This window comes from Dermacentor variabilis, chromosome 10, assembly GCF_050947875.1.
Source record: "Dermacentor variabilis isolate Ectoservices chromosome 10, ASM5094787v1, whole genome shotgun sequence".
NCBI lineage: Eukaryota > Metazoa > Arthropoda > Arachnida > Ixodida > Ixodidae > Dermacentor > Dermacentor variabilis.
This window is the reverse complement of record NC_134577.1, coordinates 52,047,883-52,075,392: the sequence shown is the minus strand read 5'-3', so window position 1 is coordinate 52,075,392 and position 27,510 is coordinate 52,047,883. Positions and strand designations below refer to the sequence as shown.

General features: G+C 44.0%; 3 protein-coding genes across 5 annotated transcripts in view; 1 reads left to right on the top strand and 2 right to left on the bottom strand.

Moving 5' to 3' along the window:
* The window catches only part of LOC142560544 (leucine-rich repeat-containing protein 40-like), a 39,358-nt gene extending 38,650 nt beyond the window's left edge, over nucleotides 1–708 (bottom strand). The window contains exon 1 of the mRNA XM_075672725.1: nucleotides 367–708. Within this exon, the coding sequence (XP_075528840.1) occupies nucleotides 367–532 (166 nt within the window). The 5' untranslated portion in view covers nucleotides 533–708. The remainder of the gene's footprint in view (nucleotides 1–366) is intronic.
* A 203-nt stretch (nucleotides 709–911) lies between these two features.
* On the top strand, nucleotides 912–4,074 carry LOC142560543 (transcription elongation factor 1 homolog). 3 transcript variants are annotated; one of them, XM_075672722.1, is made up of 4 exons: nucleotides 912–976; nucleotides 1,445–1,598; nucleotides 1,888–1,958; nucleotides 3,669–4,074. In XM_075672722.1, exons 2-4 carry the CDS (start codon nucleotides 1,483–1,485, stop codon nucleotides 3,731–3,733), a joined length of 252 nt encoding a protein of 83 aa, XP_075528837.1. In that variant the 5' UTR covers nucleotides 912–976; nucleotides 1,445–1,482; the 3' UTR covers nucleotides 3,734–4,074. The 3 variants fall into 3 exon arrangements, with proteins under 3 accessions (XP_075528837.1, XP_075528839.1, XP_075528838.1); XM_075672724.1 differs by lacking the exon at nucleotides 912–976 and adding an exon at nucleotides 1,007–1,045; XM_075672723.1 differs by lacking the exon at nucleotides 912–976 and adding an exon at nucleotides 1,045–1,182.
* A 4,822-nt stretch (nucleotides 4,075–8,896) lies between these two features.
* Plap (phospholipase A2 activator protein) overlaps nucleotides 8,897–27,510 on the bottom strand; it is a 41,507-nt gene continuing 22,893 nt past the window's right edge. The window contains exons 6-10 of the mRNA XM_075672721.1: nucleotides 26,090–26,244; nucleotides 25,094–25,313; nucleotides 21,402–21,467; nucleotides 19,004–19,264; nucleotides 8,897–16,249 (exon numbers count right to left, since the gene is read on the bottom strand). Of these exons, the coding sequence (XP_075528836.1) occupies nucleotides 15,642–16,249; nucleotides 19,004–19,264; nucleotides 21,402–21,467; nucleotides 25,094–25,313; nucleotides 26,090–26,244 (1,310 nt within the window). The 3' untranslated portion in view covers nucleotides 8,897–15,641. The remainder of the gene's footprint in view (nucleotides 16,250–19,003; nucleotides 19,265–21,401; nucleotides 21,468–25,093; nucleotides 25,314–26,089; nucleotides 26,245–27,510) is intronic.

Genomic DNA, 27,510 nt, shown 5'->3' with positions numbered 1-27,510 from the left:
ACATGGAGAGTCAAAGCATGCAAGATATTAATCATCGCCTGTCAGACGGCTCTACTATGACATTTCACGGATTTCATCCCGCCTGCCACGACGCACGCAGTGATTTCGGCGGCAAGACGAGTTTGTGTATCTAGACCAGCTACATGCTCCGGCAACCCGCGTGCCCTCCGCGGGTTACGTTTATTTGAGGGCAACGCGATAGACAGCGATCTTCGCTCGGCGATCTAAAGGTATATTTTGTTCTTGCCAGCTCTGAAGGACAGGAAAGTCTCTACAAAGTAGAGGAGACTTCGAAACCAGTTTCATGCGCTCACAACAAACGTGGCAAATGGAAGAGCGCGTTATTATTCGTAAATGTCTACTCACCGTCAATCATGCCTCTCCCAGTCAAGTTAAGCTGGCCGCTCTTGCGCGCCAGCTTTATCAAATCCAAGCTTAGCGCGGGCTCTTTCTTTTGGAGATCGAAGCATGCTTGCGGGTTGGATCTGCGTTGCTGGGCTTTCAGCTGCTGCGGCTTTGGGATGCGGGACATGATGCTCGGGCGAAGCGGCTCGGCGTTTGAGATAGGCGTTAAACAGTTGAATATCTCCGCTCGCTAAGCCATCGGCGTTTGTCGCACCGCGCACGCACAACCGCTACAACTCGAGGGACGCAACTTGCATGCGAAATCAAAACGCACACAACGGCGCCACGGAAGTAGAAACGAGAACTAGAACAAAAAAAAACAGCAATCAAAAATCTAATTTGGATGATAGGCCCTTACTGGGAAGGCTCAGTTTCGAACCTCACTGGCTGTAAATAATAAAAACTATACGCCTCATCACTTGCTTTAAAACAACTAGAATTTAATAAAAGGCGTTCTTCGTAAATATTCTCGTCGATTAAAATTTGAATACGTTTCTGATTGTTTACGCCAGTGGCGACCCCCAGCGATAGCGTTTTTAAGCGCGCCGTGGAAAGGCCTGCTGTTTCTGAGGTAAGCGAGCAGCGCGCTTAATTTTAGTGTTTTTTTAACCATCGTTTCACCACGTACTTTTAGGCGATCGTGAGTTGGCTTGTGCGGTATTCTAACTTGCACGTGCGTTGTTTATCACGGCAAATCGTTGTCCCCGTCCGAGCGGTATAACTTAATCGTGAACAGACTTCGGCTGCTCTGCGACATTCGGGGAGAAAATTTGAGACGTACGTGTACTCCGATCAAGCTGCATTTTCTTTGCTGCACGCTGCCTCGACCTTCTTTTGGCTAGTTGGCCTTTAATGATGTGTCAGATGATCCGTTAAAACAGCCCGGGAGCGGCAGGAGCTGTTCAGACCTGTCACGCCTGTCTGGGCGTTTCAGTGAAACAGCTGATGGCGACGTTTCTTTTTTAATTAATGGCGCGCATCGGATCGGTGCATTAGTGACGCTTCCTTACATTTATTTGGTGCCCTATCACTCCGACAGGAATTTCATTTGGACCCGTTCTTCGCCGAGCTTGAAGGATGGGAAGACGCAGAAGCAAGCGAAAGCCGCCTCCGAAACGCAAGAACATCGAACCCCTGGAGACGCAGTTTAACTGCCCCTTCTGCAACCACGAACGGTCGTGCGAAGTCAAAATGTAAGTCCCCGGAACACCTTTTACCGTTCTCCTACGGTGACTCGTGGGTTACGTCCGCGAAGTTGGTCGTTTCTAGACGCGACGCTACATTGTGGCGCATGAGGCTGCAGTAACGATGCCACTACAATGCGTCAAATTGCAGGTCTGCGAACTCGGAAGTTGTGTGCGTCTGGTTATCTGCACTGGTTGTTGCTGGTGCGACCGTGCGTTATATTAGTTTATATATTGCTTACCTAGTTCATATGTGAGCTTTACTCAAGGGATGTATTTTCTTTTTTCTGCTTTTCAGGGACCGGCAACGGAATACAGGTCGAATCACCTGCCGAGTATGCCTGGAAGATTTTCAGACGGCGATAAACTGTATCCTTAGTTGCGGAGTATAACTTCAGGCAGTTATATTTTTTTCCTATTTATCGTGATGCTTTCTAAGTGTTTGGTTGTGCTGCTAACAATATGTCCGAATTACAAAGAAAGTTGCATCTATACGTATTTTTTTAAACTACTTGTAGGCCCCCCTATGTTCCTACACGTGGTATACTAATTAACAGCCACATAGTAAATCACAATTGAAAGTCCCTATTTACATTGTTGTTGAACCATGGTTCATAAGAAATGATCCATGTTCCTGCATTAATGCAGAAAGTTGACCAATGCATAAGTTGCCACAACTAGCAATTTGGGAAAAACCTCGTTAACCTCCTTGACACGTAATTGTGTCCACATAACACAACTGTTTGGTGAAACTATCGTCACCACCCACACTTAAGCACTGCTGCACCAAGTGTCAGCACGCACACTGCTGAAAAGCCCAGTATATGAAATAACCAAATGCTTGCTGCTTAACATGAATGCTACAACAAGATTTATGGCTGCCACAGTGGTTTAGTTGTCATGACGTTTTGCTCCAGAGCACGACGTTGCAGGCTTGACTCCCTGCCAAAGTCACATTCCAATGACAAGGGCAGATTACAAAATTGCTTGTGTGCTGTGCTTTTGGTGCACGTTACAAGGACACTAAAAGAAAATATTAAATCTAGTTAGATTTAAGTATTAAGTTTGGGTAATAACGAATTTGCCATTCATAGTGAGAACAGAGCTTTTGTAAGCAAGAAAAGGGAAAATCTTAGTGGCACACCTTTTTTGGGGTATGGTGCCTTTCATGTGATGGGGGTAACCACTGGCTGATTCACAGACAGCAGCATAGCCCTGATTGCGTGATTGTTAGCATGTCCGTTTTGGTGCACGAGTTCAAATGGAGGAGCAGCAGCGGGGCCTTCGGTGGCAATTTTCTACACAACAAATCCAACATTAAGGCACTGTAAACAATGGTACACTTTCAGGCAAACAATTTATCAGTCGAATTCTGTTTAATATTTTTCTTTAGTATTCCTTTAAAGAACCCCAGGTGGTCAAAATTAACCCGGAGCCTTCCACTACACTGTCCCACATGAACCACTGTGCAGTTTTGGGGCGTTAAAACCCCACAAATAAACACAAGAGAGAAAAATCTGTTCGGCTGTATTAGTAAATCCACCTTACATAGTACCAATAAAGCTGCGCTCGCTACGAAAGGAGGCTTTATGAGCTAGAAAACATGGAAAAACGAAAGGCAGGTGGCGCTATTGCAGTGCAAGTTTCTGCAACCTGCTTGCCATGATGCAATGAATTTTGATGCCATCTCCTTGGGCTTAGTTAACTTTTTATTTATCAATAAAGAGGCACAACATAGTATTCTAAATAAGATAACGACTGAACTTTGCAGTTTCAAAAACGATTATGGTACCGCAACAGCTGAAGCAAGATAATATACTCGGAAATCCACTCTGTCTGGCTCGCTTACAGGCACTGCGGTTTCGGCACAACTTTTTTTTTTTTAATGGAATGTTGACCTTCTTTTTCTCTTGTAATGAACCTCTTACGACAAAATAGATGAAAATACAATGTTTCGTACAGAATATTTCAGTCTAGACTGATTTTGTGTTTCTCTTTAGTGTCCCTTTAAAATTTGTTGACAGGGTTCAGTGACTTTAGTGAACTGGGTGCTGGCCTTGACTCGCTCCTACACCTCAGACCTCTCTGAAGCCATCGATGTCTACAGCGACTGGATCGATGCCTGCGAGAGCGCAAACCAGTAAGGCAGGAAGGACCCCCCCCCCCCCCTGTCCGTCATGTACATATTGTCCATAAGAATCACAGGTGGAAAGGAGTGTCATCGAAGCGTGCTTGTCCAACCACAATGTGTGTGCGCGTGTGCAAGAGCTTCCATCTCTCAGTGTTGTGTCGTCCCACCAAGCGGTGTGCGGACCACAAGCAAGACCCCCTTCCCGGAGCCATTGGTGTTGTGCCCATTAGCATCTGTAAGGCAGTGCCCAGGAGCACACGTAGTGCTACTTCTCCTCATTTCGTGATGTGCTGCAGTCTCTCTTGTAATGTTTGATGGTTGGGGAAACCAATTAAAATCTGTTTTATGTTGCAACGCTGAGTGTACTTTCTACGAGATGGCAAGCGTTCATATTGTTCGCTTGCAGGTTTGTTTCTCTACAATGGTCACGGCATTTTCATGGTTGGCCACGGCTACATGATGGCTACAAAATTATGACTCTAAGCAACAGGTTGCAGGTATGACTTTCAGCTACAGTCCACATTTTCGAGGCGGAATTGTGAGCTACCAAAGCACATGAGAGCAGAGAAATCTTTCTTTCTCAGCAATTGCTGCAATCATATTTATGAGCCTTACTGAATTTGAAAAAAAAAAAAAAGATAAAGCCTACAGACGGTAGGAAGTAGATGCTCTTTATAAATTTTTGAACAACCACTGATGAAAGTGCTGTGTCTTGCAGTGCCAAACTGTCATTTATTACAAGTATTGTGCCAAGCCTGCACTGACGTGCACCTGCTTCGAATAACCAAGCACAGAAGAAAACAAAACGCTTTAGCAGTAAAATTCAGTTTAGTTGCTTTTTATAACGCCAAAAGTATGAAAAATGAAATGTTTAATGCACTGTGCTTCATTGAAATAGTCTCTACTTAAGATAATGTGATGGTTGTGGCCACAAGGACATTTTGCACAGCCCGATGTGCATTGCGCGTTGTTTCACAGTGCACAACACACGAGTTTCTTAGGTTGGAGCTCTGCGCCAGCACTGATAAGTCCAGTAAGCAGACAAGCATATCTTAGGGAAGTTTGCAGTAGTTCCTGGCACATTGCCTGCGTAGCACAAGCTGCAACTTATCATTAATATGCAAGGATATGGAATATGCAATCGTTAATATGCAAGGATATGGCACTCACACCATATTATTAACGAATTGGGCAGCTGTGCATATTCCACTTCTGGATGCGAGTTTCAGTGCATGAAATGCTTTAACAAATTAAACATTTAGCAGATGAAATGGATGAAGAGGCCAAGGATAGTGTTTCAACTATTTATTGAAATGCAAAAGTAACTGCAAGTTTGGGGTTAAATATCCTCTCGTTCATTAATTAGAAAAATAAAGCAGCAAGTTGAAGAAAAATACCGTCATCTAGGTATAATACACCCCCCCCCCCCTCCCAATGGATGCAATTTTTCAAAACTAATTTGTACAATACAGTATCTTTTTTCATAAGCTCATTGCAGAGCTTCCTGTTCGCATCGGAGCAGCAAGTTACTGCTCCAAAGCATTGTTTCTTTGCTCCAAGCAGCGAACTTTTGTGCTCCAAAGGCATATATTTCTATTGCAATCTGACTTTTCATGCTCCTATAGCTGCTCTAAGAGACCAAGTGCCGCTTGCATCGCTCAAGAACCCTAAAAATTACAAACTTTTCGAAAGAATGGTGTCAACGTTACCACTCTTGACAATAAAAACAAACAGTTCTGCAGACTGCTACTATTGACGTACCTAAATCAGACCAAATTAATGTACTAATAAAATCAGCCTGCTCATAATTCGGACTAGACGGGGACCGCCAAAAAGTCCGAACATAATCGGGAGTCTGCAATACCGGACCTGACCGAAAATAAATGTTCTTATTCCACAAGCTGCAAAAAAAATGTGTGCAGTTTCTCGGATCATCACTTTCCAGGTATATCTCCGATTTTGCACACCTGCCGTTGTGGTGTAGTGGCTTTGGTGTTGTTGCACTGCTAAGCCCGAGCTCGCGGGATCAAATCCCGGCCGCGGCGGCTGCATTTAGATGGGGGCGAAATGCAAAAGCACCCGTGTACCATGCATTGGGTACGTGTTGCAGAACCCCAGGTGGTCAAAATTAATTCAGTCCCCCCAGTCATACGGCCGCCTATGGCGTGCCTCATAATAATCAGGCCGTGGTTTCGGCACGTAAAACCCCAGAATGTCATTTTTCGATTTCGCGTAACTATAGCACAGGACGCATCGGCATCAATGAGCGACGGCGTCATTGTCGCAGTACTAAGCAGGGTACCACAGTGGAAAATGCTGCCGCCCGTCGATGCGTCCGGTGCTAATCACGCAAAATATGATGAAAACGAAAGTACCTTCATAAGTGAACCCTAAAAGTTATAAAATTTTCGAAAGAATGGTGTCAACGTTACCGCTCTTGACAATAAAATAAATGAATATGCCCAAAGTTTGTCAACGCGTTGCAGTGCACACAATACTTGCCTTTGGCCTAGACATTCCGTGGCCGCAATTTTCTAGCAATGACTTTTATGCTATTCGTTTCGAGTTTTTCGTGCTTCGTCAGTGGTCAGGCGACGCTCCGCACACGTTAGCAACGGATTAGCTGGCCAGAAACGGTGGATAAAGAGCTGCATAGAATTGAGAAGAAGGCATTGCTACGAAAAAGTGGCTCGTACCTAGACCACCGTCGGGCTATCGCTACAGGTAAAGGAAATCACAGTTGATGCATAGGCTTCGAGGAGGCGACGTATCGAAACGGAAATATTGCTATTTCTGCTCAACTCAATGGTCAAATTATCATACGGCCACGCAGTCGGAATCTGAATTATTGCATGGCATACCGTAACGTGTCCAAAATTTTGGTCGATCAAGTGGCAATGCCATGAAGCAAGTCCGAATTATCGGTCGGCGACATACAACGTTCTGCAACATACCACTAATTCGCAAGTAGGACCCTTGAAAAAAAATCCTTTTAGTAATTTCAACAGTTTCATGTTAACTGTGAACTCGTACATCACATTTACCCACTTGAGATGCTTAAACAAATTAAATTCACAGAACTGCAATTTCTGTGTTTTACGCAGAGTTGCGAAAGTTAAACCTAACTCTTGTTTTCTTTGTTAAGCTTACTGATTTTAAACAATCTTTGTAGAATTTATATATATATTTAAATTAGGGGGTTTTACATGCCAAAACCATGATCCAATTATGAGGCACGCCATAGTGGGGGACTACGGAATAATTTGGAGCGCCTGGGGTTCTTTAATGTGCACCTTAATCTAAGTACACAGGCATTTTTTCATTTCATACCCATCGAAATGCGGCCGCCGTGACCGGGATTAAATTCCACAAACTTGTGCTTAGCAGTCCAACACCATAGCCACTAAGCAACCATAGTGGGCGTGTAGAATATTTGTGGTTCTAAATTAAAATTCTGATTCATTCACAGTAAAACTTTCTCTTAAATGTCACAAACGCCATTCAAATCAGTTCAGCAGTTGTTTCCAAATCCAAAGGGTTGCTTTGTGATGTTGCTTCATAAAAACAAAAGACGTCTGTACCCATATTGGATGTGCTCTACATTGGATAGCTTCAGGAATCTTGATACAAGGATGAACGTTCAGTAGTTCCAATGTTGATGGTCATGTGCACGTATATGAATACAATGGCTGCATACATTTGCCCTTGCAAGTTCTCAAAGCAAAATATTACTGGGTGTTCTTGTAAAATTTGTAGCACAACCACCGCTGCAGGAACTGTATAAACTTAAGTGCGGCGCTCTTGTTGAATTGCCGATTTGAAAACACTGAGCCATGATTTGTCCTGTAAAATAGGGCATGAAAACTTGTGTCTTCATGCTCTTGTGCAATGTGAGTGGATTCCAACTTGCAGTATTGCCTAGGTGAGCCTTGTGCTTCGTGAATAAAATATGTTGCAAACAACATACATTATGGTATCATGGTCACTGCTAATCACCATAAAATATAGACTTGATAAGCCACTGAGACACTCAGATTCAAACGTGCAACATTCTTGCAATTCAGTGGCAACAAAGTTTGTACTTCATTTCTGCTGCATATTTGTGTGTCACCGCCATGGCCTAGTCATAGAGCACCCACATCAGCTCCGGGAGGTCATGGGTTCGGTCCCCACTGTCGCTGGGTGCCCACTGGTTCAAAGGGGGCAAGCATACCCCAGCCTGGCATTCAGCTTCCTTCAGAGGCAATACGCTTGTGAAAGGATAGAAAGAGAGAGAAATGTATTGTTAATGAGGAGGGGCTATTTCCTCATAGGGTGGAGTTGGCTTGTGCCACTCCGCGTGCCCGCTGGATCAGCCGTTGCCACTCTTGCGGGTCTAAGCTGGTCAGCGCAGCCTCCCAGGAGGAAGGTGAAGGTTTTGCTCCGCAGTAGGGACAGTAATGAGGGATATTGTGTGGGGTGGAAGAGGTGAAGGTAAGAGACACTGGAACGAGTTCGTTTGTAGCTGTCACCATGCACCATGCAACAGCATCTTCTCAGCTAAGGGAATGGTGTGGTGGGAGTAAGAGCCTCCTGCGATCTCTGTAAAGTTGTAGAGTTTCCGTGTAGTTCAGTTCTGCTGGTGCATCGTCTGGGTTGTACAGTTCTTCAAATGGTACCCGGTTAGTAAGCTCTCGGGCTACTACATTAGTGTGTTCATTAACATGGAGAGAGGCGTGTCCAGGTGTCCAGATGATACGCATCCTGTGTAAGGAGCCTGCACCTCAAATTTCAGTTGACACCCTTGCGAGTGCACATAAAGGCAGCCAAATGGAAAAGCCTATTTGTGTTCAAGCACACAAATGTTTCTACTTGCTCGTTCATATCTCGGCAGCCTAACAGAAATGCCTATTGGTCTTCAAGAAGATAAATGCAAACATGTGTCTACTAGCTCCTTCATACCTGTTCTATTAATTCTGCCTCCGAGTGCTTTCTTGATATCAACAGCAACATAAGATAATGATTGTCTCGAATATAAATAAAGCATTGCCTATCTTTAATATTGGTCAGGACGGAACAGGCAATAAGCTGTTTACAATGAGAAGTAAGCCTGAAAGAAAACTGTGCATCTCAAAGCACCCCACCATTACATCTATTTTAGCAGCTGTTATGAATGATCTCACTTTCAAGCAGAACATGGAAACAAATGTAGTTTATTCATCACACGTACACAACCTTGCACACTTCAGAAACAGCTGTTGCAAATTTTTTTTTAGTGGGATACAATTTCTAACACTTGCAGAAGTGCTCAATATTGTTAAACACCAACTTTCACATCATATATTAGTCAACATTGCTTGAAACTTTGAATTAAAGTTTTTACCGGGCCTTGTCAGTATGCAATGTGGAGCTTATGTTTGAAATTCATCACAATTGAGACACTGAAGTTCTTGCATCATATCTGACGAAATGAAAAAAAAATTGCGATTGATAGTTGTCCCAGGAAAAGGATCATTTGAAGCACACAGAATTTCCTTGCACAGCTAACCGTTTTGAAAGCAGCCGTCACGTCATCATTACATGCGGATAGGCGTAAATAAATGCCTACCTCACCACCACTTTACTGCCACTTCCAGAGAGAGAGAAACAACTTTATGTAGTCGCCTGCAGAACGACACGACTAAATGGCGCCGTGATGCGGGCCTTGACGTCTTCTCAGCGGGTGGTCGTTACTCAACTCCAGCGCGTGTTATTCCCGCGGTCGGTCGCCCTGAGGAGCAACGTTCTGTCGGTTTCACTCGGCCTTTGTCTTTCAAGAGCCGCCGAGACCTGCTGGACGGCCCAGGTTCCAAAACTTCTATAAAGCTTGAACTTGTTAAGCACTCAACTGGGTTTTCTTGAAAGCTTCCGCTACTTATGCTCAGCAGAAAACAACACACAGTTTGTTCTGTGGCGAACACATGCAATTTAGGGGCCTTTCACAAATAGCACCAAGGTCATAGTAACTCACAATGAAGAATTTTACACTTTTCTATATGTCATCATCATCAGCCTATTTTATGTCCACTGCTTTTCCATTACGGACATGAAAAAAAAGCCAAACACAAAAATAAAGATACGCAGATTTTTCGTAATGTAGTACGGGTTAATACCACTCACGATGCAGAATGACTGCACCCAATTGGTGCTTTAGGAGTGAACTTTGAAGAACTTCAGAAGTTGAGGTTTATCTGCCTGCCATGGCACACTACAAGTCATTCTACTGATGGCATCTACAAACAAATGCTTGGGTTTTTAAAGGGACACTAACGAGAAATAAATTTAAACTGCATTAGTAAATTACCCTTCTGCATTATGAAAAAAAAAGCAATTGTTACTGCGAGAGGAGGCTTGATAATCCATGAAACAAGCTAAGTGAAAGATCAGTGCTGCGGCCAATTTGAAGTTCCCTCAATGAACCGCTACGATGTTGTGGATTTTGACGGCACCTGTTCAGGCCTAGTTGATATTTTATCGGCAAGGATGGAATAGCGCAAAGTAGTATTGTGAAGAAGCCAAGAACTGCAAGTTTTAGCAATTTCTTTCTGCACCACAACCAGCTTTGAAACCTTGAAATCTTTGAATACTTTGAAATCTGCAACGTCATACTGACAAACTAGTGTTCAAAAAGTGGGAGCTTAGTCTATTTTCTCCTGTATTATAACCTCTTACCATGAAATTAACAAAAATAAAATTCTGAAATACACCAGTTTGTACAAAGTTTATTTTTTTCTCTTTAATGTCCCTTTAAATGCACTAGGGTGCAGTTGTGGAAACACCAGTAAGTGCTTAATTTATTCAAAATAAATGAAGCGGTGCAAGAAAAATGACGGTACAGAAAGAAAATATAGATGTCAAGCAAGGCATCGGGTTCGATTTCATGAGGATGCAATGCACAGTCAGCCACAAAAGTTTACGGGACACGAGCTCCTCGACAACTGTGAATTCCTGTTCCATTAAGGCATGGCATGCTTCCAATTTAATGCATCCCTGTGTAGGTCACAAAAACTACCAGATTGAAACTCTGACTTCGAGGCTTCGTGCACAGGCTTCTTGAAAATCTTATGCCCTGTAATCTTTCATGTTTCACTGTAATACATTGCATTTCACTGAACACGAGCACAAAAGAAACATTTGAAGGCAACACAGTACAGCATACAGCAAGAATACAGCATAAATTAGTAACCAGTTAACCAAAATGAAATAGCCAGTCAAATGTTCGTAGAAATTTTTTAGCACATGTAATTGCTGAACTGAAGTCAACCAGTGTTTAGGGCATGCGAGCTTTGTGGAGCTGGTGCCCACGGTATGCAAAAGCATGGCCTTCAAGATCAAGTTTTCAGTACTGTGCAGCACCTGTTGCTGGCAGTTACGAAATGGACACCACCCTTATCCCTGAAGCACAAAATATGCTGCAAGGAGGCTCTTGTCCCCACAAAAACCTCACTTAATAGTCTGGCGACAATTTCATGTGGAAAATCAGTGCATGCTTCAGCAGAGAGGATGCATTTCTCGTATATATGCTTGGGCAAACACAAGAAAATCAACGTGCATTTTCAAGGGTGGCTGGCTTCAATTCTGCAATGACACGTGCCTTGGGACATTAGTTCATATGTTATTTAATGCATATGAATAGCCTACTCTTTCCATGGAGTGCTGCTACAAAAACAGGCCACAAAACGAAATAGTTTTTGTCAGCTTTATCATACAGTCCTTCAAATTTCGACAATACACTGATCTGGGTTTCTTGCTTCATCTTGTCAACAGCGTTCTATCAGCACAAATAAAAACGGAAGGGAACACACACACACTCATGTGTATGTAGATGTTCTTTGCACATCTTTCAAGTTTTTGTCCTTTGCACGATTAGAACAGCATCATTAAAGTTCGAGTTCTTTCACCTCCCAACGAAACAGGCGGTGACACCAACCAAGCTGCAACATTTACGAGTGACCGAGTTCTAACGGTACTTTCCAGCTGCTTCCCGACAGGAAACCAGTTTGGCAAAAGCGGAGAAGTGCTGCACAACTTTTACAATGGCAGTGCCGATATGTTTGGTCAAATGGCTCACGCATTGCTAAGGTAACAACGTGCAGCATGTTCTGAAAACATCAAAGATGGCTCAATCAATGCTAGTGCCAAGCATCACTTGTGCACCGCTGCGCTTCCGCACATGTGCTCTCTGCAACAAGCTTCAAGGTCATGCTCCCACCTCACTTACCGTATGTGTTGTCACAAAATCTAGTCTAGGTCAGCCAAGCAGGAGGAAGAACGAAACACTCTGCCTACAGTCAAAGCATTGCTGGCACAGTGCGAAACACGCTATCTTTACGCAGTGCCCGGAACACTATTACCCCTAGATGCCGATGCATACGTTGTTACTTGTGCAAAATCTTGCAGAAGTGATAGCACTGCCGTAAGTTAATTGAGACTACCGCCCCAAAATATTTGTTCATTGTTCCTATCATGTGCACATCTTCCAACCCTCCTGAACTTTCTGAAAAGCTTACGAATTTGGACTTTCTCTACGATTTTACGATGTTTCATCGTACCTTTTAAAGGAAATGTACCATATTTGCAAAAAAGTCTCGCTCGTCTGTTTCCAAAGTCTTCCGATTATGAAAGGCCACCAAAACGGTATCTGCTTTGAGCAAGTTTATTCAGACAAGTTCCTGGAGCAGGCATAATCAGCAACAGCAAAGCTGCTGACAGGTTTCTGATCTAGAAACAGTGTTGCTAGTTGATTTGGGCTCATCAATGTTTGCTGCTGCTTGTGCTCTGCATCTAAAGGTAAATCATTACCAAAGTGCATTAGTATATCACAAGGTGTGCACTCATGGGTACATTTTAGAAATCCGGGCTAATCTCCCTCCCCTCTTCCGATATGTCCTCAGGGCTCTTACAAATTTTAAATTTCACAGGTTAGCAGGTATGACACTTGCAACACAGGCCGAATGGCCTATCGGTGAACAATTCACAGGTTACACGCGCCTTCCCGGACACACACAGCTAGCTGACAATCATTCACAACTGACTGACATGGCCAGTCACTTCTGCACGACTAGGCAATTAAGAGGTGAGGCACATGTTTCTTTGAAGCATCCTTAGAAGAGGAAAGTCCTGCACTTAATTTCTCTGGTTGCAACAACTCACCAGTTGGCTATTGGGCACCATTTCTTGCCACTCCATGACACTGTCGCGAGAGTTATCAGCACTCTGACGCAACATTGCGCTGCATCAGTTATACGGCAGTTCAGGTAAACAATATTGACATTGCTTCGGCGCTGCAGCAGATAAGTACTCAATAGAAAAGCACAACCTTATTTCAGTGTATCACATGTATATACAGAAAAGTCATCTCCTGTGGCTTAAGAAATCAAATGCGGGATTATGTCCCGACATTGCAGTGCAGTCACTAATGTCTGGTGCCAGTTATCAAACTTGGCCTTTGATAAGTCAAAATAATGAAACAAATTAAATCAAACTTAGTCCCAAATATGCTGAAATAAACTAAGCTACCTTAAAGTGTCAGTGCCCCAAGCAACTACCTCACATTTCTCCCACCAGCTCCTAGTTGCTATTTTTTGACATCGGGGACCCATTTAGCTCAATGATAAGGCAATCAAAGGCAACACTTTAGGCCTTTGGGTGATATCAAAGTTTGGCAAATGGCTTTGAATGGTGCATAACAGCACCTATTTTTTAGCAAGTGCAATAAGCATTAACAACATGCGACAGTTTCCCGAGTCTTCTAATGTGAAGCTTAAGTGTGATGACGTGCACCTTTGTTCGAGCTTTCAGTAAGGGACCAGACTACTTCTAAACATGGCACAGAGGCACTACTGAAGCAGTTTCACAGAAAGATTACCAGAGGGCACTGGTGCCTGTGCAACCAACTAACTACTTGCATTGTAGCATTTAGCACTTGCAATGTCAAAACAGTGCATATACTGCTCATTCCGCTCAATGTATAGATTCTTCAGGGATTTTGCAGTAACGTGAAGTGCATTTTGTTTCAGTGCATTTGCGGTATTAAACGCTATCCCTCTGTTGCAGCCTTATCCACAGAGCGAGCTTAATCCATGACAACAGCTACAATGTAAAGCTTCCTAAAGCACAAGACCTTTTTTTTTTTTATACGCTTCAGAAAAATAGAAAGCACTTTATTTGTCCATCAGCTGAGGCACTGTTTAAATCGTGGCTTGCAACAATTAAGTGCTTTACAAGTGCAAAGCTCTCTGGGATAATTTTTTCGCAGGTCATGGATACCATGGCACAATGGGAAGAAAGGGAGGCATGTAGGGGTGCACAATTTTGGGACCAAAGTTGAGCTTGGCCAACCAAATGTAATGTAAAATACAAGCTAAGCCCAAGCTACGACAAAGATTTTTCCCAATTAACACATGCTTTCGATTTAAAGCAAGCTAATCCCAGTAATTCGGCTTAAAATTTCACAAACCAGCCTGCGTATTTGTTGAGTAAGCTATGTTTTCATACCTTCACTCAGTTGCTGCTGCAAGGTTAAATTGTCAGAAAAAGCTAAAGTTTCTGTCCAAAACAATTCGAAACTGTCTGCAATGAGGCATAACAAGAAGCTTTCAGTTGGCATGCATGCCTGGCACAGACTGCTAAGAAAATGGGAATTCCAGCATCTCTGCAAACTTTGTTTTCCAAGTTTTTTTCATGTCTATGTGTCTCTCTCGAGTCTGCCTTGAGCGAAATGCATCAATCAGAATACATTCCCGATTGATAGCAAGCACCTAGGTTAATCAACGAATCTGCAATTTCAAAAAAAAGAAACAGTGTTTTGCAAATGTAGAAAAATTTCCATTTCAGGTCACATGAGAAAGTCTACAATGCCATTTGATCAAGAAACCTTGACCGTTTGTTGTGCCAGTGACTTTTCTTCTCATGTTAAAGCAGTGTAGAAATTTTGCACCAAAGTTTTTATGAGTCACCTAACAGTTCTGGGGCACCAGAGGAGAAGTAAATTTTCATTGCACAATGCACGACGACGAGTTTGCCTCGAAAACGACGACAATCTATTCTCTTCAAATGAAGTTGCAACTGCTTTCGTGCAAGATTAGGATGACACAGGCGTTCAAAAGAAAGATGTGTTTGGGCAGCCAGATGGGAACCAGTGGGCAGTTAGTATTTACAAGAGGTATTCGAGCAGTGCGAATAAAATGCACAAGGGTGCAAGCCTGTCACAGTCAAGCAGAAACAGTGTTGGAACAAGTTGGGGGAGGGTTCATGAAGGTGACGTCGCCATTCTTGTTTGGGTTAGGTTGCACGGTGCGACGCAAGAACAGTGCCTGCTGCTGCACACACCAAAAGGAAGGTTATACAGACAGTTGCATGACGATTTTCAATGAGCCGAATCTAAACCTAAGGGGATCCCGAGTATCAGTATTCGAGGGATAACACTGCATTTACAGAAAATGGAAAATAAAAGAGTAAGGTATGTTGGAAATCCACAAGGCTCACTTCCCGAGCCAGTAAACCAGGAAGAATACACTTTTTTGCCTCAGGGCCTCCAGAACAGGCTTATGCGCCGCTCCAGTTTAACGCAGTCATTCAATACAACATATTCCTCTGCAACCACAGAAGCTTCGGGAAACAAACCAATAAAGACAGAATACTTACCGAGAATTTATTAAAACTTGCCATTTCGACTCTTCTCTTACAGTAACAGAAAAGACAAACTAAAAGATAGAAGTCTCCCAAAAGCTCTCCCCAGAATTTGGACAGCCTGCACCTCCACCTGGGGAACCAATGGGAGGGGTTACTGTGCGCACAAAATTGAACACCAAGAAAAAAAATTGAAAGAAAAAAAAACAAAACACATGGCGACAGATCAGTTTCACTTTACGAGCCTAGACAGCCGTGCACCCTGTGCGCTTTCACCTCAAGGATTCCAGGAACTGCTGCGCACACAGCTTCACTTTCTCGGGGCAGTCTGTCACCACCCACTTCTCCACGACCCGCGGGAGTTCAAGCGCAATCGCCAGCTCGCGAATCTCGGCGGTCCCCGATCCTTCCACGTTGCACAGCGTGCCTGCAGCCACGAGCAGACGAAACTGCGCCTCGCCGTCTGTCAGCTCGGCTGCAACTGCGACCATGGCCGTCAGCAGCTGCACCATCCGTTCCGTGTCCTGCGTGTTGCACGCTGCCCCAGCCCGCAGATGAGCTACGGCGTAGTTCAACAGCAGTGTGGACATCGCGATCTGTGTATTCTTGTTGGCGCCACCGGCTGCAGCTCGCCGTTGAAGGGCGCCAAGTAACCGCTCGCGCTCGCGCAGCGCCAACGCCTCGCCGCTGGGCTGGGAGAAAAGGTTGCAAAGGCTGCGCAGGACTAGCATCTGATTGGCTGCTGCGTTAGGGCCAGTAGACGAGAGCAGACCAATCAGGTGGCTGCAAAGCTGCGGCCCACTGAGACTGCAGACGTGGCTGTTCACTGTGGGATTTCTCAGTGCAAGCCGCAGCAGGTCCAGCGCCGGGAACACGAACTCTGAAAGCAGAGAAGCACGGATTGCGCACACGCCTTTAAAGCTGCTTTCCCTGCAATATGACACATCATGGGGGGAAGCTGGCTTCTGTTATCTCATTCATTTTGGGGACTACAGCCCATAACCGGGAGTGTTACCACGGCAAGGCGAAGCATCACTAATACACGTGTTTGTTTGACTCTCAGCTAGCTTCATTTCTTAGGATATAGTCAACAAATGTTCAACATAAAAACGAAGTTGCTGGATGTGTGCTAGGAAAAGCAGCAACTTTTGTATAAGTTTCTTTGCAGCAATACTGGTAAGCTGCCATTTCAATTAATGCCTGTTATATGCACCCCAACCCATTCTTAGTTGCACAAAGAATTCTAATGATACGGGCCCCTGCAACTACTTCTACTAGGTAAAGATACTCCTTCACACGCTGACTACTGCGATGGCCTATAGGTACAGCGCAGGCAGGAACAGGGACACATGTGTTCATGTACTCCTGTTCCTTGACAACTGTTCATGTTCAACTTCATGTACACATGTTCCTGCGAGCGCTATTTGCCGCGAGATCAACCTACAGATGACAGCCCTGTTGCGGTGTTAGTGTGCCCAGGCGGTCGATGACGCGCATTGAAATGTAGACGGCAGCATTCCGCCGAGAATGATTTGGCCCAATTTTCTAGTAATGAAACACAGTGACTGCAGTGGACTGATCTTAGTATTATTGCCTTCAAATGGAAAATGTCTGCAGGAAATGCGCACTACAGTTCTGTTGACTTGAAAATAGTGCAAACTGCCATTCAACGGGGACTGGCAGTTGGCCACACAGCTTCTGTTTCGGCATTTTCTTGGGGCTTTTTGTGTATGTTTCACTTGTGTTCTCCCTACTCTTTTAATTAATGCCTCGTTCTTTGAGAGCATCGCAGCTGGTTTAAAGAAGTCTGTATTCTTCAGCAACAAAGGGAAAATAGCAAATTGGTGGGCACTCAAAATCGTCAATTGTACTCATCTTTGTTTTACAGTCAATGTTCGATTTGGAGTGCAAAACTCTTTTCCAATTATTTTAAGGTGCAACACAATACCAGGAACTGCTTGGCGATCGTGGCATTTAATCAATTTATGAGGAAATCTGAAATCATCTGCTTAATAAATGCCAAACTTCTCGCCCACATTGGCTTGTGACTGGCAGTCCTCAAGTTGCTTGGTGATGATGCTTTCTTTTCTACCATCAACCTATGGCAGGGCTTTTCGCACTTCGAAGTCACTGGCAAATTCTCTCGATGAAAAGCACGGCACTAATTAGCAGGAAGCTTGGTAACGATCGGTGAAGCAGCGAGGCCTAGTGCTGCAGAACGCACAACACGATCACTTGACTACGCACCAAGCTCACGAAGATGTGTGTCAAGGTTATAAAGACGTGCGTATAACCGGGAATGTCTGAAAAACTGGCAGACCATAAAATTGGTCGTTGACTGTATTTTTGACCTTTTTAAACAGTGTGAAACGCAAACAGTTAATGAATTCAATTAAGCAAGCTAGGCCACAGCAAGTGACAGTACTTTAGAAGGATTATCAGGTTGCTTGAGATGAGACAATTTTTATCGCCCTTACATGATTATGCACATGACAGCAATGCCATAAAGTTGCAATTATTTGAGGAGCAAAAATTATTAAGCTGTTTGATCGCCGCTAATAGTGGCTTCTGTGTTGTTTCAAGCTAATAACGCCACAATGAAGAGTGAAAGGGTATTATAATAGCAGTCTTTCAACTCAGTGTTACGATGTCCTGCATCTAGAGGCTGCCGTTTCACAGATAATCCTCATATATGTTGTCATTTTGTAGCAGCAAATAAAAGTACAAAAGCCCACAATATAATTGCAAGGCAAAACGAATTCACCGTAGTAGCATTGCAACCACATATTAATAGAACCCCTCTGGTTGTGTAATCGCTAAGCAGGAGCCATCTAATTATCACAATTACCATAGCACAGTTCTCCTAATATAAAGTGTATAACGCAATATTATGTGAGCACATGCTCACGATTCTTTTTCTACTACTGAGTGATGTTCATGTCACCCTGTTCATGCTTCAGGGTATCGCAGATATTGTGGGTTACCGTATTTACTCGAATCTAACGTACTCTTTTTCCTGATAAAACAGGTCCAGAAATTGCGTGCCCGTTAGAATTGAGTACAATCCTAAATCTGCATCACCATATCGCCATTGGCATTTGAAAATGGCCGCCTCACACACGCTTCAAGCCTAGCTGGTGCAGCATCCTCCATATGCTGTAGTGTGTATGCCTAGGTTAGTGCACCGTCCGTCTTCCCGGTCTTCCCATTTCCCGCATTTGCTCTATCAGCATGGAAGTGCCGACTGCAAAGACTTGCCGAGTTCATCACAATGCCGCAATTAAAAGCCACAATCGCTTGTGCGGAGACGGACGGAAATCGGCCCGCATCATGGGCGTTCAGAGTTCCTGAAAGTTACCAAAACTACAATTTTCTCGCTATAATGAAAGAGTTTGAAAGAGCTTTAATGAAAGACCCTTGAGGTTCCATTTAAATAGAGCCACTATGCCATCATGAACTACAAACAAGCGCATCTCTCCACAATGGCTGACCACCAAACAGAAGGTCTTGTTTCCATGCCTTAAATTCTAATGATGGAGAAATGGTAGACTTCCACTACGTGTAAGAAAGCTCGAATGTAAGAAAACACGAGCAAATTCAGTAAGCAAGAAAATCACAGCAAAACATTGCATACCTTGTGGCCAATGCACAACCCTTTCGAGAGCAGCCATTTGGGCATCGCTAGGCGTTCCCGACGCAGAAGCTAGTGCCATGAGCTGAACCAAGTCCTCATCGTCCACCGTGTCAGTAGGAGGGACTTGAGTGTTGAATTCCCGCATCTTAGTAAGGATACCCTGGGTGTTGGCGACATCAAAGCGAACAAACGACGTGTGGGGAAAGAAGCGCCCACCAACGGTCATGTCACCAGCTGCGTTGTCATTCTCTGTTGAGTCACCTGACGAAGAAAGAAGTCAGATCAGACAGGGTATACCAATATGTACAGCATGGTCTTAAAGGGACTGCCTAGCCTGTCCATTAATACCATTCAGAGACAATGTGAGCAGGCACGTTGGTAGTGCCATCTTGTGACACAGAGTTTAACCATTAAGATCCAGAGCTGCTAGTGGAATGACTGACCATATTCTGCTTTTGCTGGTATAAAGCATTGGCAGCCAACATGATCATCAACATTCAGCTTTTTTTTCTTCGACAAGAATACCAATGTAACAAAAATAATGTGTGGTTGAACAAAGTGCCACAGTATGTCGCTACCAGCATTGCTACTGCCACCCATGCATGCAGTAACCCAGTAGTATGTAAAATGCAACACATTTTCAGACAAGCTAATGCACTTGCTTTCTGCCATCAATTACATCTGATATGTGGTATGAGGGCTAACCTAACAATTTTTTTGAAACCTAGCACATTCGTGGTACGGGGTATTACGTACGTAAGAAGGTGGATTTGTTAAAGGGACACTAAAGCGAAACAACAAATCAGTTTAGACTAATAAAGCATTGTTTGAGAACACTGCAGGCAGTCATCTCAAAATAACAGTTTGACTATTAGACGACAAAAATGAAGGTCGAAGTATCAGTATGTACTTGAATTTCGCACCTAAACCCCGACACCGGTACATCAGTGTGACATCAGGGATTCCAAAGTATGTTTTCGTATTTGGGCTGCGTTGGCTGAGTAAAGGTTCCCGAAACTTGCCATGTTGAATATTTGATTCCTTTAGAACACAATGTAGTCAATCTGTACCGCTATATAATTAAGTAGGCCCTAGAAGATGCCATCAAAATCCACGACGTCACAGCGACCAGGTGCGGAAACTTCAAGGGGCGTCGCCACCCATCTTTCGTTTTTGCGCTTTTTCTGGCTTACAAAGTGTCTGATCGTGGTAAGAGCGGCGTTTTTGGTGTAGCAGAGAGGCAATTTACTGATCCAGAATAAATCATTTTTCTCTTTAGTGTCCCTTTAAACAATTTGCTTAGAAGACCCCTTACCAGGTGACCATTGCAAACAGACAAGAACGCCAGATAGTATTCATCGGCTGACAATCGCGTCAGCAAACTGTCCAACCACAGCATGGCGCAAAACAAGAGCTTAAATTTCAGAATGAAAGACAGCGTGCTCTTCCTCTCGAGGGAGCCGTTTCCTGCTGGAGAGGCGAGGTCACGTACTGCTCGATGTGCATTTTCTAGAGAACTCCTGCCAGTTTATCACCGAATCTCTCAGAAAAAAAAGCTATACTCCTACTACCAGTTCTACTTCTACTGCCAGCACCTAACAGTGTCATAACCATGTCACTAGACGATAACGCTGCAATAACTCCTGAAATAGCTGAACAAACAAACGTGCACACGTCTGCAGCACCCAGTGGTTGCAGGCAGAAAAAGTGTGATGGACGCAGTATGCTGGCCTGTGGGAAAGTAAAATCTGAACAGAACTGAGGAGAAACGTGCACATAAGCAGAAGAGTGCTTTCCGAGATATCAAGGGGCTTTAGTGGAGCCTGCTTCAGCATGAATTGTCGCAATGGCTATGCTCTTGCTATCGCTGATCACCAAAATGGAGAGACGGGCTTTTGCTCCTTCTAAGCTCACTTGAAAGGCTACTTATCAGTGCACAGCACATTCCAATGTTTTAATTTCCATATGTTAAACTATTGAAGAGGCGTGCAGTGTAGTATCCAGCAACATGCACACCTTTAATGTACAAAAGGCACTGAGCACTATTCCAACACTGTCTATTGACAAGGTCAATGAATATAAACATTTCAGCAAATGCACATTTTACACACTAGTCAAGAGACATAGCAATGATGCCCACACAATTAAACGCACCATTGTGTATGCATGTGTGTGCGCATGCGTCCCAACAGATTTTGTTTGCCTTGTGTGTAACATAGTACAATTACCATGATGGACACCCGTCAGCTATCCCCTTTCATTGCCTTGATAAGACATGAACTACATACTGACAAGCATTAAATTCACTCTGCATTCATGGCTTGCAATCTAGAAAGTTGCTGAAGTCTTGCTGCTGGCATGAGGCACTCGTCATAAATGAACTTCTCCTCGCACTAACCTTGTTGCGATCCTTGCTGCACTGTCGGGGGTCTCCTCTCAGTTCCTGGGATATACCTTGAGCCACCTGTAAATTTTGAAACCAATTGTAATGCTCTATTTCACATATGATACCCTGCACATCATCTGTTTTGAAATGCTGCACAACCACACAAGACCAAAAAAAAAAAATAAAGAAGAATGTTCAAAGAGGATGCTTGCCAAATATAGTGTTACAATATATTTGAAATTCATTTCATTGTTCAACACAAACCACTAGAAAGCTAAACCGAAATTCTACCTCAATGACCGACTTTAATGGGATTTGTCGACATAGAGTCGATCCCCGATATATAAAACATGAAATATGTTAGATATATCAATAATTCGAAATAGACTATATGCCTACCTCAAGCTTATCTAAAGCTTCCACAAATTTCGGACTGTTTTCAGAGACAATGATAAAGCGGGAACCAGTAGGCTGTTAGATGGCTGATAGCCGATGCCAGCAATGAGTCGACCAAGCAGACTATTGTGTCAGGTTTCGACTTCAGAACCAACTGCGTGCTTTCCCTTCCTGTTGGAACAGGTGTCATCGCTTCTCATCCAGAAGTCTCTACTCGCACAGTGCTCAGCGCTGCAGCATGTCGTGGCCCCTTTGTTTTCGGCCCTTCATCTCCAGCCGCAGCATTGGTGACTGCAGACAGTACACAGGTGCTGCTAGACTCGAAAGTGGCTTTCAGCTTGCACAACATCCAAGTGCACTCGCATGCAACCTTGACGGCACAAATCCAATGTGCTGAGCACAGGCTGTGCGTTCGCGGATTGTATAGAGATTTTGTTAAATTCAAACTGTGCACTAAAGATCCATCCAAGTGGACGCTGAGGTCAGATTCGTTTTGGCCACTGATGGAACCAGATGCCATTCGTCGAAAACCCTGGTCTACAGGAAGACAAACCCGGAAGCACAGACATTTCCAGTTTGGCATCCCATGCCCAGAGCCACTCAGTCAGAGGATGAAGCATCATCTCCGCTTTTCTTTGGAACACAAGACCACAACAGAATGACCTTCGCATTATTAAAGTGACGATCTGCTCTTACTGATGACAAACAGTCGCAGTTTACATGAGCCATCCACATTAGCAGTGAGCAAAACTGGCATGCACCATGCTCATTTTTCTTCATGGCACGCACTGCCCTCCAGTTTCAATGTTGTGCCTGACAGCATCTTCCGAAACAATGCCATTTTGAATTCAAAACATGCGTAGTACAACATTGTACTCTTGCATGGAATTTCCAAAGGGATGTTCGACATAGACAATAATTCGATTACAGTAGACAATAAGCTGATACACAGTAGCCTTGGGTGAAAATATTGGCCAAATATGCCAGGTTTATTTAAGGTGATTGACGCCATTGCCTGTTAAAAGGTCAGCCATATGCATGAAGGAACACAAGGTGGGCTCAATGGGCTTGCTGTCTGTGTGCTCATGACCACACGAACAACAATCACATAACGTACAATCACCCCTGAACACACGCATACAAAAGCAAAATAGCAACCAGAAGTCAGAAGCACTGCAACTGCTGCGACTTCTTGCATGGGCGACTGGTGATGATGATAACCAAGTGGTGCTTTCTTTAATGAGGTAGAAGTTGGGTGCCACAAAGTAACAATGAAGAACTGTGGTGGCTTTTTTTTTTTAATTATGCGTCAGTTTCGTGGGTTTCACCTTTACTATAAGAAAAACTGTTTTACTTGCAGGTTAGTACGTGCGACCTCCAATCGTGGAGGCACCTATATCGTGGAGGCACCTATATCACGAAGGCTATGCTGGCGACCATTAATACTGCTGGGCTGCCCTAGAAGCTGACACTCGCCGCCACGGTTACTCCAATGTTAAGAGAAGATTCGATTTCTTTAGGAATGCTACTGCACTCAATTTCTCATACTCGCAGGAAAAGAAGAAGCACATTGGTCATGCTAGCACACACATTTGTATGCACACTTAAGTTGCACCAGTTGCATAGATGTACCAATGAAAATTTTTTTAGGAGAAACTGCATCTTATGCACAGGAAAATATGGTGCATGGATTTGGCTACACTTTATCCTTCTGGCTTCACATGGCTCACTGACTTTGCAAATTGATCATTTTCAATAAAATACAGCAGAACCCTGTTCATACATGGTGGAAAAAAAATTGGAGAGAAAATGTAACCGGGTAATGTATGCCCCGAAGTCACTAAAAATTTTCCAGTCAACTTTAATTGGCATTTAGATAATGCAAAGCGTTGCATGGATTGTCACAGCAGAGGACACCGTTGTGCACATGAGCCCCGAGACACGCATTGTCATTTTCCTGTTATGTAGTGTTTTAATACGGCGAGCGGAAACCGAAACGCACTTCGGCGTTTGGGTGGGCCACGCAGGAATAAGATGCTGCTGGAATGAAACATGACGCTCACTCTACACCGCCTGCAGCAGGGAATGGCTGCACGTTTGGGTTATCGCATGTTAAAAGTGTACCCTAGACTTAATGGCCCTCGCCACACGTGCTGCGATACAGGTAGGTGAAGATGCTTCTGGCAATAGGGTTGGTGGCGATACCTGTGAACGCAATGCAAGACAACCTGCAAGAGTTTTTGTTGGTAGTGGAGGCAACAGTGCGTGATGGCATTTTCACGCGACATGGGCGGGCAAGTACTGCATGCCACGGCGGGCACCTACTGCTCTTGATTGCATATGCCTTGCCGCTTTCTTTTTTGTTCAAATGGAATCTAGCAGCTGGAAAAGGAATCATATGATTGCAGGTAAGTGATGCATTGAATGGTACCGAAAGATTATGTTTTCCTCTGGCAGAAAGATTCAGAACTGTATTGGGTAATTTTTTGTGTTCTCAATCACAAACATAGGTGGCGGAAAATCGTATGAAACAGGATCAACGAGGTTCTGCTGTAGTGCATTACAAGTACAATAATTTGCAATAACTACTCAAATGCATGGACATTGATTGCCTTGCTGTGTTTAGAACATCAATTGCTTGGAAATAAAGAAAGATGAAGTGTGATAAATAATGTAACAAAGACGTTTGAAGTCACAAGCACGAATATTAGACATATTCATGTACAAACCGATATGTCCCAAGCCACATGGATATTGTACAACACAAGAAAGAACACGTTTAATTCCTTTATGCTAATCACTTTTTCGGGTATTTGTAGTTAAATGTACATGGGGTCCGCGTGACGTTGCCACTAATGCCGTGCTTGAAAAGTCAGTGATGCCACATTAACCATGGCTATGGTGTCAAGAAGGTCACGGGTTCGATCCTGGATGTGACGGCCGCATTCCGACGGGAACGGATCAAAAAAAAAAAAAAAACTCGTGTGCCGTGCATTGGTCGCGCATTAAAGAACCCCAGGTGGTCAAAACCTGGAGCCCCTCGCTACCGTGTGCCTCATAATTATATCACAATGTTGGCATGTGAAACCTCACAATTTTATTTAATTAAGTAGAACAATTCTATGCAAACCACCAATCCTGTGGTAGCTAATGGTCGCAGTGGTAAAGTTACCTCCGGTGACTTTGGAATAACCTCCCTATGCACTCACTAGAATGTGGCTTCCATTACTCGGAATCAAACTGGCTACCTCATACTGGGCTGCACGGAAACCACTGACTGAGGCATGAAAGCAGATGGATGTGCTCACCGGTGAAGGGATCCTGATATGTACTAGGAACAGCGTTCCCAATGACCATGCCTTTTGTGTTTTGAATGATGAAGTTTGCAATCTGGTCAAGGTAATACTGGCTCAGATTGTTGCGGTGTATGAAGTTCTGGGCTGCGTGCCACGGGTCCTCAGTCACATTGTACGGTAGCTTCATCTTCCCGCCAGTGTCCAAGTCCACATCAAAGACGTAGTCATACTCCTGCGTGTAAAGAACAGTGTCAGAGAGACCAGGGTTATTGAATGATAGTCTACAGTGTTACAATCATACACAATAAATTTTCGGGCGCTTATGGTACAAGTAGAATGAAAGTGGACTTAACAACAACAACAACAAGTGTGAGCAGTTTCCAGCAAATATAATGAGAAGGCTTAAGAAAAGTGAAATTTAAATTTCAAATGCACATATAATACACTCGAAACTCATTGTAATGAAGTTTAAGAGGGAGCTAAAATTACTGTCGAATCCATTACTGCTATAATACACCCAATGGTATGCACAACTTTAGACATGTAAAGAATGAGACTGCTCTGCAGACCGAATCACTACGTGGCCATGCAAGCGATCTAACATTAATAAAACAACCTCAACTTAACCAGAGAAAATACGGGCAATGCGGGAGATGGAAATTCAAAACGATGAGCAAAACGTGAACAAGGTGAATGCACGAGCCAACGTTTCGACAAGTGGACTTGTCTTCTTCAAGGCGAAATATGCTTTCCTCGCCACAGTATATATAGGTGGAGTTCTATATAGGTGGGGTTCTACCACACCTACATATACTGTGGCAAGGAAAGCATACGTCGCCTTGAAGAAGACAAGTCCACTTGTCGAAATGTTGGCTCCTGCATTCACCTTGTTCACGTTTTGCTCATCCTCAACTTAACCAGCAACTTAACACAGAGCAACTTCACCAACCTGGTTATAAGAGCTTTTCTCTGAAAATATTTGCGCAAGAAAGAAATTGGGCCACCGACCTTTCCTTCGTAAGTGATCTTGCCAACGGGAGTGTCCGAGTTCGGCGTACCCACGACGTCCCCAATTTTCTGCCACACACCATCGGCAACGACCCACTGGTATGCCGACACCACATCGCCATCTCGTATCAACTTTGTCTGGCCATCTCTCTTGCCTGCCGAGACAACACAGCAAAAAAAAAAGGGGGGGGGGGGGGAAGTGTCAACCTAGTGCCAATGCTGAAGACGACAAGATCGTCGTATTAGTTTTTCAAATTATTAGTTAAATGTTCATTATATGTGTCCTATCCTGTCTCTTTTTCATGTTTATTTATCATTTAATTGGGATCTTTGTCTTATCACTTTTCGCGCGCAAATACAATAATGCCCACTGGGTCTCCTTGGCCGTCGCGCAACATAGGAGACACTTTTTGTCTTCTTCAGAAGTCTCAGCAGCCATGCAACTGTGTTGAGTGACTCTCTTCTGCTAAGGCTCCTAAACACAGCTCTACGTCCTGCGGCTCCTGGCATGCCCAATACGAATCCCGCATTTGGCCGAGACGGGCTTCACGAACTTCAGCCATCTTTTTGGCATGGCCGGCGCATGCTTAGCACACGTCGACACTGTCATAGGCATGTTGAAGGTGCACTGCCTCGTGCTTGTTTCCTTGTGTGCTTGTTGCTTATTGCTTGTGTGCTTGTGTTTCCTTTCTTAAGTGTCAACAGCTGTGTTTAGATGCGGCAGCGTGTTGCCATTACAAATCCTTCGGGAGCAATCGCTAGTCTAGCGTCTTAAGTCTGCCAGGCAGCAGCCAGTGAAGTCTGATATGTCACCGCAATGGCACCAAAATTGCCAACTATTTGCCTTCTGTGTAGTTCGGTATGTTGAACGTGGGCCGCAGCAACACGGTGATCAGTTGCTGCCACAGTGCTTGTGCACAAGCGTGCAGCGATCGAGCTCTTTTTCATTTCGTACAGGTTCTCACTCGGCATGCTCCATTCAGCACACCCAAGCTGTCGGTCAGCCAAGTTAGCATGCAGTGCACTCTGGTCTAGTGGCTTCGGCATGGCGTAGGGCATGTTCTGTTCCTGCGCTGGCCACACGAAAGAAAGCATGCCGAACGCCACCGGTCATGCTGACTGAACCTGCATCAGGTGCTAGACTGTACAAGTATCCACTTTTCAGTGGTGTAGCTGCATTGCATCGCACGTGGTGCAGTGCAGCTTGACACACTAAGATGCGCATCCCATTAAAGGCTACTTAGGCTAGATTTCTTATTTTATGGTTAGTTGCTGACTATTGCTATGTATTCTTGGCACAACGAGGTGTCATTTAATACCATCGTATGACGTTTTCAAGTTACCTAACCCACCGTTTCTAAAGTGATTACAAGATACCCAGATCCCAGATACGTCAAATTCCTCTGACGTAGACTAAGAAG